General features: G+C 45.4%; 1 protein-coding gene across 5 annotated transcripts; it reads right to left on the reverse strand.

The window, feature by feature from the left end:
• Positions 1 to 254: 254 nt before the first annotated feature.
• Positions 255 to 5689, reverse strand: gpr35.2 (G protein-coupled receptor 35, tandem duplicate 2). 5 transcript variants are annotated; one of them, XM_018760325.2, is made up of 5 exons: positions 5611 to 5689; positions 5374 to 5499; positions 4924 to 5243; positions 2107 to 2155; positions 255 to 2021 (listed from the first exon to the last, which is right to left on the reverse strand). In XM_018760325.2, exon 5 carries the CDS (start codon positions 2018 to 2020, stop codon positions 1082 to 1084), a length of 939 nt encoding a protein of 312 aa, XP_018615841.2. In that variant the 5' UTR covers position 2021; positions 2107 to 2155; positions 4924 to 5243; positions 5374 to 5499; positions 5611 to 5689; the 3' UTR covers positions 255 to 1081. The 5 variants fall into 5 exon arrangements, with proteins under 5 accessions (XP_018615841.2, XP_018615833.2, XP_018615857.2 ...); XM_018760317.2 differs by having other exon boundaries at positions 5374 to 5518; positions 5611 to 5667; XM_018760341.2 differs by lacking the exon at positions 5374 to 5499 and having other exon boundaries at positions 5611 to 5666.
• Between the last annotated feature and the right edge of the window lie 6188 nt (positions 5690 to 11877).

An 11877-nucleotide genomic window follows, 5' to 3' on the forward strand; every position in this document is an offset into this window, starting at 1 on the left:
TCTGTTTAAAAACACACTATTTAAAAATCACAAATAGTCATCTGATTAGCTGTTAATAAAAATAACTTGAATGATGTACTGCAATAATTTACCTTCATGAGTTTGTGGTACAAAAGCTCTTTTTATGCAAATTCATCCCTGGTTCAATCCGTTGATCCGCTTCTTCATTATTTTGTTATTGTTAGGGGTGAGCACCTTGATCAAGGGTAGCACAGCAGCAGTGGAATTCATACCAAGAAACCTTCAGGCCATGATATTAACCACTTTCATTTTAATATGAAATACTTTGTATTACTGTATGTTAAACAGTGTGTCAGTTTGCAGAAAAGATCTCAAGAGCTGCCTATCCACACAAAAATGCATGTATATCTGAAACAGCAAAAATAACATATAAATGATAAAAATATAAACATAGAAAGTTATACTGAATAAGTGAAATACCACAAGTTAAATGTACTATAATGTTACATGAGGATCACCAGCTTTGTATACTATTGTTTCTGAGAAGATACTGTTTTCAGAAAATACAATTTTACTCCTTATACAGCTGAATAGTTATAGTGAAGCAATTCAGTTTAGGATCATCATTCAAGGATACAACTGCAGTACCCTTCACTGGACTGGAACTGTAAACTCTGGTTTCAAGTCCACTTTACAACCACTGTTACATGTGCTGCCTGGATCCAAGCAGATATTCACAGTTGATATATGTGCCTTAGTCACTTAGTCATGGATGCTACAGTGAGTAGCACTGCTTTCTCACAGAACCTGGGTAGTGCTAGAGGACTTGGGTTTGAGCCCTGCTCAGTCTGTGTAGAGTTTTTATGTTCTCCCTGTGTCTGCATGGTTCCCTTACAGTGCAAAAACTTGCTACTCATGTGCACTGGTAACTCTAAAGTTACCCATACTGTGTGTGAGTGACAGAGTGAAAGTATGTTTGGATGAGCGGCTCATTGTAAGTAGTGTTTCTAGAGGTACACTGGTACCTCTTTGGTGAGTAAGGTGTAGGCTGTTACTACTACATAGAGTTCATTAGTAGTTGCTATGGAGAAAAGTGTCTGCTAAATGAATAAAGGTAAACTTATAAAACGGAATTCTTTGTAAAGCAACAAGTATTTCTGTTCAGCTGGAAAGATGCTGAAAGCCGCTTCCAGAAACTGCTGGTCAAGAAGTAGTAGCTGAAAACATCAAAGCAACAGTTGGTATGGGAAATGCAGGTTGCTATATGAACAAAGCTGTGTGCAAGTTTGTAAAGCTGGCAGCTGCCCGGGTAGTAGGTCTGGACAAGAAACTTGAACAGGAAGCTCAGATGCAAAGGAGTAAAGCATAATATAAAAACAATGAGATTGGTGATGATAATGCCAATGCACTGGGTTTTCTCACTGGCTGAGCTAATATCAGTCTTCTTGTACAAATACATGACAATTTTAATTGAACAAAAGCTCATAATAATCAGAGGCAGGAGGAAACCTACTATCTCTAAAACCAGAATGAACTCAAGGGGAAAGGCATCATTCTTGATCTTCTGAAAACAAGTGATGTTGGTGGCATTGTCACCTGGGCTATCCACAAAATGGAAAATGTAGCTCAGTGAGCAAATGGTCAGCCAGATCAGCACACACACAATCACAGCCTTCCGGGGAGACATAATCTCTAGTGCTCGGAAAGGGTACTTGATGGCAACATATCGAACCACGCTTATGGCAGTGACTGTAAAGATGCTGACATACATGTTCACAAAGTAAGAGGACACAAAGAACAAGCAGAGCTGTACAAAATTCCATTGATTATAGAAGGAGTACATTTTAACAGGCAAAAATATCAGAACAATGGTGTCTGAAAAGGCCATGTTCACAATGTAGACCATCATGTATGTCCAAGTGTTTCTTTGGCTATAGCATAGCGCCACTAAGAAAGCGACATTAACCAACAGTCCAAAGATGAATGTTGGAACACCCACGGCGATATAGAATATCTGAACTCCAGCTGGTACGTCCTGGGAGCAGTTAGTCATTTTCATCCTGAAATGATTAAAACATTCCTTTAGTCAGTTACTAAAACTTCTTAATCATTTCATTTCAGGGTTCATATTGCTTTGAAACTTACCTTTTGTCCTACAGAGCAGATCAAAAATGCTGACCTGTTTTCCTTCCTTCTGTAATACAACAAAACAAAAAGTAACAAATAATGTCAAAAATACACAAGACATACAGAGTGTGGCATTATGGATGAACAAAACACCTCACCCTGAGCAAAGACTCAATGATGTACAATGGCAGTCAAATTTTTGAGCACACATGCTACAAACCAGTTTTTGTTCACAAGGCATTTGGTTAAGAAGTAAATTCAGGATGTGAGCCATCATATTGTCACTCCTGGTGCGCCCAACGACTGCACCTCTAGCAACCGCGCGCTTGACGACCACCTCGACCTCCCTGGTGACAACCCCGGAGACACAGTACGAAAGCGCCCGCTCCGATGCACCTGGCCACGGAAGCTCCAATTGAGAGACGTTCTCCTCACCTATCTCTTCCGAGGCTGATTGTTCTGCTCTGTTCTCTGGGTGCAACCCTGTGTGATAGGAGTAAACTGTAGCGTCCGGACGGGAGTCCGACACGGACGCGCGTTGCTATTACGTCCAAACACAGACGAAATATATAATGACTTCACGTGCAGTGTGAGGTTAGAAGTGTACTGTGCGTACTGTAAGACACTCGGTGGAAGTGAAACGGGAAACACGAGACCAGGAAACACACACGGTGTTGGAACTACGGTGAACAGTGAAACGCTAATCTGTGAGTATGACCGAAACCCTGAGACGTGACGAAATACCGGACAGGAACGATGGACCAGGACTGAAGAACAAGAGGCAGGAACTGACGGGACGGGCACTCGGGACTGGAACATGCACACCTAGGAAACAGACTGAGGGAACAAGAGACTACCAATCGCCAAGGAAGCACAAGAGAACTGCTGATTAAGAATCCGCAACTAGTTCTGCTCCGCTGGCTCCTTTTATACCTCCATGTCCTACGAGACTGTGAGGTGATAGGTAAGCGTTAACTAGCGGCACTGAGTGGCGCCGCCGCTGACCAGGAGGGGCAGTGACCCCGTGGGATGTGACATAAACGAGTTAGCATCAGCACTTGAGTCTGTTCTCCTGATTCCCACACACTGTGTGACACATATCTCCTCAGCTTTTGAGTTTTGGATGTGCTTTGCTTTCACTTTTCTGTCTGACTCATCTCACAAAAATTTTGATCAGGTTGCCCAGGTACAAGGGGGGGGCGGTGGCGCAGTGGCGCAGTGGGTTGGATCTCAGTCCTGCTCTCCAGTGGGTCTGGGGTTTGAGTCCCGCTTGGGGTGCCTTGTGACGGACTGGCGTCCCGTCCTGGGTGTGTCCCCTCCCCCAAACTTTTGAGTTCACAAAAACCCATGAATGCAACATCAAGTGCAACACATTCAAAGCTTTACACAGTGTTCACGCCAAGATCTTCATGTGTTCCTTGTGAACCTTTGTTTCGGCCAGTTTTATTTGTACAATCTTTCCAGACTCATCAAAAAAAATCAGAAAATTTCACAGACAGTGACCACTCTCAAGCATGCATATGCCAAACATAAACATCACGAATATTACAGTAACATGCACGGAATACTAGTATAGTAGTATGTCCAATACAGCAGTGGTCCCAAGATACAGTTTCTGGAAAGACTTTAAAAGGTGTAAGTGAGTCACTGAAGAGACAGTACACCTCGGTTTAGCTATAATTAGCTGTTCTTCACTTGCTTCAGCTCTAAGCAAAAGAAAAGAGGAAATCCTGCACTCACACCGAGTCCAACAACCTGCCAGGGTCTCACAATACACATTAGAGCGAAGACATAAACAGATTTCTCAGGAGAACAATGTTGTTGAGTTTATCCCTTGTCCACACCTCTATTGTACTGAATAGCTAGGAATCAACAAAGGTTGTGCGTGTGACCAAACTGAAAATAATGGAAAACACCAAAGGAGAACTAAATAAGTTGGAGAATTAACTGCATAAATTACATGCAATTACACTAGCTGTCAGCTGCACACGTTCACTTTTTCTAGGTTATGATAACAAAAGTTCACACGACTCACACCGCTGCTTTACACTGGCTGGAAAATGACGGACCTAAATTAAATATGTACGTTTTTTTTTTTTTTGTCTTATCTTGTTATCTGGCGACGTGTAACAGCCAGTATTCTCCGCACGTCTCGGCACGAAAACGAAAATACAAGGCCGGCGAGCGACGACGTGAAGTAAAAAGGAAAATTTGGCAAAAGTGTTTCGCTTCGCATTTCCAAAGTTTGCCAAGTAATTCAGCTTAAAAAAGTGTCTCCGACTTTGCAGCGAATCCGCAATTAGCGCAACGGGAAGACAATTATATATAATATAATAAATTACACACACACATACATACGTTGTTGTCTATATTTATATATTACATACATTTAGGGCTTTTCTATTCGAAGAACCACAGCGCTCCATTTTAAGACTAGACAGAGAGAAGCAGGTCAAGGCAGCAAATTTGCACTCCTACGAAACACGAAGGGTCGGTGCAAAACACTCACACTCAGTGCTGAAACACGAATAAAATGAGCCGCCGGGCAGAGCAACCCCGTCAGCACTTAAACACAGTAACCGCAAAGTTTAATTAAAATAAAGACAACAAACGTAACGAAGCAGCGAGCGATTGGTGGCAAGATGATCATCATGAATCATGACATGATGATGCTCCTCGACCTCGGCAAATGGCTGCTGCTCGTAAGCAAGGCAAGAAGATAAGTGATACAAAAAGAATTTCGCCGATAATAACTAAGCCACTGCAGTATAGAAAATAAATCTTAGTTAAATGACACATTTAAAAACAGACAGTGAAGTACAAACGCAAGCGTACCCGCAGACACAGGTACAGTCTCTTACAGCAGGGGGTCGAATGCGCTGTCGCTGTCCCTCGCGCAGCAGCAGCAGCAGGTCCGCACGGGCGACACCAGTGTGTTCGGACACGCCGCTCCCCGATTAACATCCAGAGTTAGGTGTTTGGTCAGAGCTCAGCACTCAGACTTTCGTACATTCAGAGTTCGGCGCTCAGCGCGGCGTGCACGATTCACACTTCCCTCTCCCGCCGTTCGCACGCGCGTTCCGCCGTTCGCCTTCTCGCGGAGCTCCGTCAGTCCGCGCGCCGCCTCAACTTGTCTCTCTTCCTCGCAACCCGACCTGTGCGAATAAAAACAGCCGCTTGCTTCTTTCAGCAGAGAACATAAGACCGCAGAACATGGTCAGTCGCTGCAGCTGGGCGGCTTTTTTTTTTTTTCTTTCTTTCTCTGAAACAGCCGGAGCGAAATACCTCGATAAGCGTCAACCGCCCGCTAGAACTTCCTCTGAACGCCTCGTTGCGCGTGTTCCCTGCGGGACCTGTTTTCGTTCTTTACAGTTAGAGCACCGCCTTTACATTCATATTTCCCAGAAGACCCTTTAAAGTGCCAAAATATCTGCGTCAAAGTGAAGAACAAGGAAGGAGAATAATTAAATGAAAAGGAATTCTGGCTATACATATTATTTAATTGTGAACATAGTCACTTACATAACTGTGTTAGCCGCGCAGCGGGTTTTACCGGGTCCTGCTCTCTGGTGGGTCTGGGGTTCAAGCCCAGCTTGACGTGCCTTCTGACGGATTGGCATCCCGCCCGGCCCGGGGTGTGTCCCCTCCTGCCTCACGCCCCCTGCTGCCGGGCTAGCCAGGCTCCGGTTCCACAAGTTCGGGACACACCGGTTTCTCGTACGTGTGTGTGTGTGTGTGTGTGTGTATGTGTGTGCGCATGACTTACAGAGAATTAAGAAGAGGACGGTCTGCAGATCATGATGATCCTCCCGGAGACTCCAGAGCGCAGAGTGTGAACAATTACCACACGTCCTTCGACAACCTCATCTGGAGAACTACTTTTTCAATAGTAATTACTTTTACTGATGTAGCTTGAGAAATATGTAAAGTCGAATCCATTTTGTAAACTAGGTTTCTCCCAGAGCTATGATGAACTACTACTGCATGAAAAGATTTCGCACAGTGCAGCGCGTCCCTCCTTACACGACTTCAATCAGTGCCGAAAAGCGCGCACCGTACAGTGCTGCTTGAAAGTATGTGAAGTTCTTGGGTGCCTTAGTTTTACCATGAAATTGATATTTAATGAGAAGCAGCCTTTCTCATGTGACATGATAATAGGTGTGTAATGATCAGTTCCATATGTTGCTTTAGAAGAAATCATGTGTGTAGTAGAAACACAGAAGTAGTGCATGTGCAAAATAAGTGAACCGCAAGTTGGTTAGACCAAGTGAAGCAGATAAGTAGAGTCAGGTGTGTAAATCAGAATCATTTATTCATTTTATGTTTATTTTAATATCTTATACAAGAATAATGACCATCCCTACAGGGTTCACATACTTTCAAACGGCACTATATTTTCTTGGCATATGTAAAGCTATTACATAATATTTGCATGGAGAGAGAAATAAGCTGCCATCATCGGCATTCTGTCCTAATTTTAAACCTTTGCTATTTGCGACACATTTGTAATTATGCCTTCTTAACCTCCTTCAGTCTTACAACATTTCATAGACAATTCAACTATTAATGAAATCTTGTAACAATCATAATCGTAGAGTGATTGCACACGCCTTTATCATACATATTTCCTCATATATTTCTTGGTAATTCTCAGAGGAAGGCTATCACACCAAGTGGTTGGTAAGCCGTGAACAGTGCATTTTTAGCTCAGGGTTTTTTTTTTCCAGTCCAAAAATATGCTTTCTTTAAACTTCAAAAAAGCTTACATTTAGTGCAGCTTGAGGGATCTCTATGCATCCATCCATCCATCCATACACTACGTCCAAGTTAGAACCGGGATGTTCATGTTGTTTTCTTTGTCGAGTTGCTTCTTGGTAGTTTTTGTCCAGCAGTAAAGACAAGGCAAAACAAGATTAAATATATAGTTTCTTGCAAAAGTTTGGGCAACTCTGGCCAAATGACATGTTTAGTTAATTTTGAAAATGACAGCAATAAACAACTGTTGCAGGAAAAAGTGTGTTAAAGAACAACATATTTGCAATTTTTAATGCATGGTTACTTATTTCATGCATTTCAAAACATAGGAACAAAGAAAATAGTAATTGTGGCTTGTACAAAAGTTTGGACACCTTAGTAAGTCAACATTTCTTTGTTCGTTGGATGCGATTTACCTTATAGTACTTGTGATTCAAGGGGGGCGTGGTGGCGCAGTGGGTTGGACCAGGTCCTGCTCTCCAGGGGGTCTGGGGTTCGAGTCCCGCTTGGGGTGCCTTGCGGCGGACTGGCGTCCCGTCTTGGGTGTGTCCCCTCTCCCTTACGCCCTGTGTTGCCGGGTTAGGCTCCGGCTCCCCGCAACCCCGTATGGGACAAGCGGTTCTGAAAGTGTGTGTGTGTGTACTTGTGATTCATAACATCTCAGTAGGAGTCTTTAGCTATACAGCACCAAAACTGTGGAATAGTCTACCGGTTACAGTTAGGAATGCCCCGTCTGACTCAGCCTTTAAATCCAGGCTAAAGACTTACATGTTCACTTGGGAATATCACTAAGCAGTGGAAATCCAGTTGGCTGTGCTTCTCTATTAATCTCTCTAACCTATTTAAGTCAACATTTACTAACAGTTTCTTTCTTGCTGAACATTGTTTCCCTATAATAAGACCTGAGAGGGTCGGCTGGCCGGCACCTCATGCTAACTGAAGCTGATAACCGCCTGCCGTGATGGATGAGATGTACCTATGTGAACTGGGACATCAAGTTAACACTCAGCTACGATGTTATTATTAGTTGTAAATTGACTTGAAAACTTTTTATTGTAGAAGGCTAAGGAGAGGTGGGCAGACACTAGCACTTGGACCCCAGAGTTTTTGTGTCTCCCTTGACTTTCAGCTGGGAGTTTTTTCCTTTCCTCCATGACCAGTAGGCATACTTATAGTTTTAATAACTGCATAGATAATGTATTATTCTAGTATATAGTGAACTGTCTTATTTATTTGTCTTTTGCCTTTGTTGCCTGTGTCACTGTGTGAGAAGAGCGCTCTATAAAAAATAAATTGAATTGAATATTTAGTAACACCCCCTTTGGCACAAATTATAGCTTGTAAATGCCTTATGTATCCTGGTAAGAGTCTTTCAATTCTTGTTGCAGGCATTTTTGCCCCCTCTTCCTTGGAGGAGGTTTAGATCTATTAAACACGTTTAGACATTTGAATCTGTTATGCTATTCCCCCGGCGCGGTTGCGTCGGACCCAAGTGCGAGGCACAGGAAGCTTGGTCAAGGGGCGGTTCAGTAGACATTGTCAGGGAACAGGCAAAGGGTCACCGATGTACAAACAGAATCCAAAGGGGCAAATCCAATAACCGTAATCCAAGAAACAGGCGAGTGATCAGGCAAACCAGTGAGTCGGAGACGAGGAGCAGGACGAGGAGCAGGGCGAGGAACGAGGATCGAGGAGCAGGGCGAGGAACGAGGAGCAAGACTAGGAGTGCAAGTGATCAATAAGGCTGAACAAGGTTCCGCATCGGGCTGTGTTCCGCAGCCCCTTTTTAAGCTCGTGCTTGTTAATTCGAAGCAGGTGTTTCCTGTTGCGCAGCTGTGGGGAGCATGACAGTATCCCCCCTCCACGAGCGGCACCCGCCGCTCTGTCACGGCGTGGGGGGCGCCCCCGGGGCCGGGGCCTGGGCTGGTCCGGATGGTCCCTATGGAAGGCAGCAATCAGATCAGGGTCTAGGATGTCCTGGGCAGGTACCCAGCACTGCTCTTCAGGACCGTACCCCTCCCAATCCCCCAGGTACTGGAGACCACCTGCCTGATGACAGGAGTCCAGCAAAGCTCGTACCGCATAGGCGGGATCATCCCCGACCTGTAAGGGAGGGGGCGGCTGCGTGTGGAGAGTAGGTTGATGCAGGGACGTTGCACAAGGTTTCAGAAAAGAGGCATGGAAAGTGGGGTGCACTCGTAAATGAGAGGAAAGTTGCAACCAATAGGAAACAGGAGTAACACGGTGGAGGATCTTGTATGGTCCCAGATATCTGGGGCTGAGTTTTTTGTCATGTAGGGGCCTCGAAGGCCTCTGGTGGACAGCCAAACCTGTTGCCCAGGCATGAAGGAAAGTGGATGTCTGCGTCGATCGGCCTGTCGTTTCATCCATACCTGAGTGCGTTTAAGGTGTTCTTGCACCGACTGCCATACTTCTGCACTGGCCTGGTACCACGCATCGACAGCTGGGACATCACTGGAGTTAGGATTCCAAGGAAACGGTGGGGGCTGGTATCCTAACACGCACTGAAACAGGCAACGGCCTGTGGATGCATGAGGGAGAGCATTGTGCGCATATTCAGCCCAAAGCAAGTAACGTACCCAGTGTTGCGGTTTTTTAGAGGCGTAACTGCAGAGGAAGCAGGCGACGTCCTGTTGTATCCTTTCCACCTGCCCATTTGCTTGCGGGTGATATCCTGAAGTCAGGCTTACCGTTACTCCCAACTTGCGCCAGAAGGCCTTCCACAGCCTGGAGGTGAACTGGGGTCCACAGTCTGACGCGATGTCTTCCGGCAAGCCGTAGAGGCGGAAGACGTACAGAAATAAGAGCTCAGCAGTCTCTAGGGCTGTAGGGAGCTTGGAGAGAGGAATCAACCGACAGGCTTTGGAAAACCTGTCTACAATAGTTATGATTACAGTCTTACCGTCAGATACAGAGAGATCTACAAGGAAGTCCAAAGCAATGTGTGACCAGGGACGATTAGGCATGGGTGAGGGCTCCAGGAGTCCTGCCGGTTTTTGGGTGGACGCCTTGACCTGGACACACACCTGGCATGCCCGGACATAGTCTTGCACGTCATTGAGTAATGATGGCCACCAGAAATGCCTCTGGAGCAGAGCCTGGGTTTTACTAAAGCCAGGGTGACCGGCAGCAGGATGATCATGAGCCCATTGTAGAATTGTGGCTCTCAATCCCGGGGGAACATACTGCTTGCCGGTGGGCTTCCCTGGTGGTTCAGGCTCGGTGGCCTGGGCTTGGGCAAGGTCGTCACTGAAGTCCCAGTGCACCGGGGCGATGAGACAGGACCAGGGCAAGACGTACTCGGGGTCTCATTCTAGAGACTCCCGCTCATGGATGCGGGATAGGGCATCTGCCTTCATATTCTTGCTGCCAGGACGATAGGTGACAGTGAAGTTAAACCTTGTGAAAAAGAGGGCCCACCTGGCTTGATGGGGGTTGAGTCGTCTCACCGTCTGCAGATATTCTAGGTTCTTGTGGTTGGTGAGGACAACAAAAGGATGCCGGGCCCCCTCCAGCCAGTGCCTCCATTCCTCCAGGGCTGTTTTCATAGCGAGAAGCTCACGATTCCCGGTGTCATAGTTTCTCTCAGCTGGGGAGATTTTCTTTGAACAGAAGGCACAAGGGTACAGTTTAGGTGGGTTTCCATGACATTGAGACAGGACAGCACCCACCCCTGTCTCTGAGGCATCCACTTCCACCACAAACGGGAGTTCAGGATCAGGGTGTCGGAGTATGGGAGCACTAGTAAATCTTTGTTTTAGAGTGTCAGTCTTTGTTTTAGAGTGTCAAAGGCTTCTTGATCCTCCTCCGTCCAGCTGAGTCTGGACCTCTTGGAGGAGGTTAGAGCAGTTAAAGGGGCAGCCACAGTGCTAAAAGACCGGATGAAACCGCAATAAAAATTGGCAAAACCTAAGAAACGCTGAAGGGCTTTTACTGTTGTTAGCCGTGGCCAGTGGAGGACCGCACTTACTTTCTGGGGATCCATGGCTACTCTGTCCGGTCTGAGAACAAATCCTAAGAATGACACTTGCCTCTGGTGAAACAGACATTTTTTTCCTTTGACATATAAGCGATGTCTGAGCAGTCGTTGTAGGACCTGATGGACTAAGGCGACATGTTCATCCATGAAGGAGGTATAGATCAAAATATCATCAAGGTACACTAGGACCCCATGGTTGATGAGGTCCTCTAGGACATAGTTCACAAAGGCTTGGAACACACTGGGGGCGTTTGCGAGGCCAAAAGGCATAACAAGGTATTCATAGTGACCAAGGGCGGTGGTAAAGGCAGTCTTCCACTCGTCCCCTTCTCATATCCTTATCAGGTTGTAAGCGACTAGGTCCACACCAACTGCTCAGTGTCCCGCCCTTGTCTCCGTGACGGAAGTTCAACTCCAGATTATTGGCACACAATCAACCTTCTCATCACCAGTCAAGTCCATCATAAGTTTGGCATTCTAGTGAGGAGTTAATGGTTTGCTAGGGTTGAAGTAACCTTTGAGCTGTTCGGCTCTCTCTGGAAAAATATTTGAGGCATGACTGATGAAATGATGAGCAGTTGAAATTTAACGCCTGTATTTTTTGTCCAGATGCATGAAGGACAGCAGAGAGTCTAAACAGCCTTGCTATTACTGATCTTTATGCGATCAAGAGATGAAAGAATATCAACACTTAGTACATTTTTCTGTTTTCATTTTTCTGTACCTTGAGCACACCCTAAATGCAATTTAAATTGAGCCAAATTTTACATGATTTTTTTCCAACTAAAGTCACGTTTTAGGAGGTGAGAGCAAGATTTGGCAAAAGTTTAGTTTTCAGGTCCGTATAATGGATATCCTAGTCTCTATGGTATAATTTACTCTTCCTCAAAACTTGCAGGATACTCAGCTGCATTTTGTTTATCTCTTGGGAACATTGTATAAATGTTAGGAAGCTTCCAGACATGTCTATTGTGTCTTTTTTTGTTTGTTTATCCCCTCCCCCTAACTTGAATTTGGAGTCACACCTGTCCGTC

The sequence above is a fragment of the Scleropages formosus genome, chromosome 2 (assembly GCF_900964775.1).
Source record: "Scleropages formosus chromosome 2, fSclFor1.1, whole genome shotgun sequence".
Lineage (NCBI taxonomy): Eukaryota > Metazoa > Chordata > Actinopteri > Osteoglossiformes > Osteoglossidae > Scleropages > Scleropages formosus.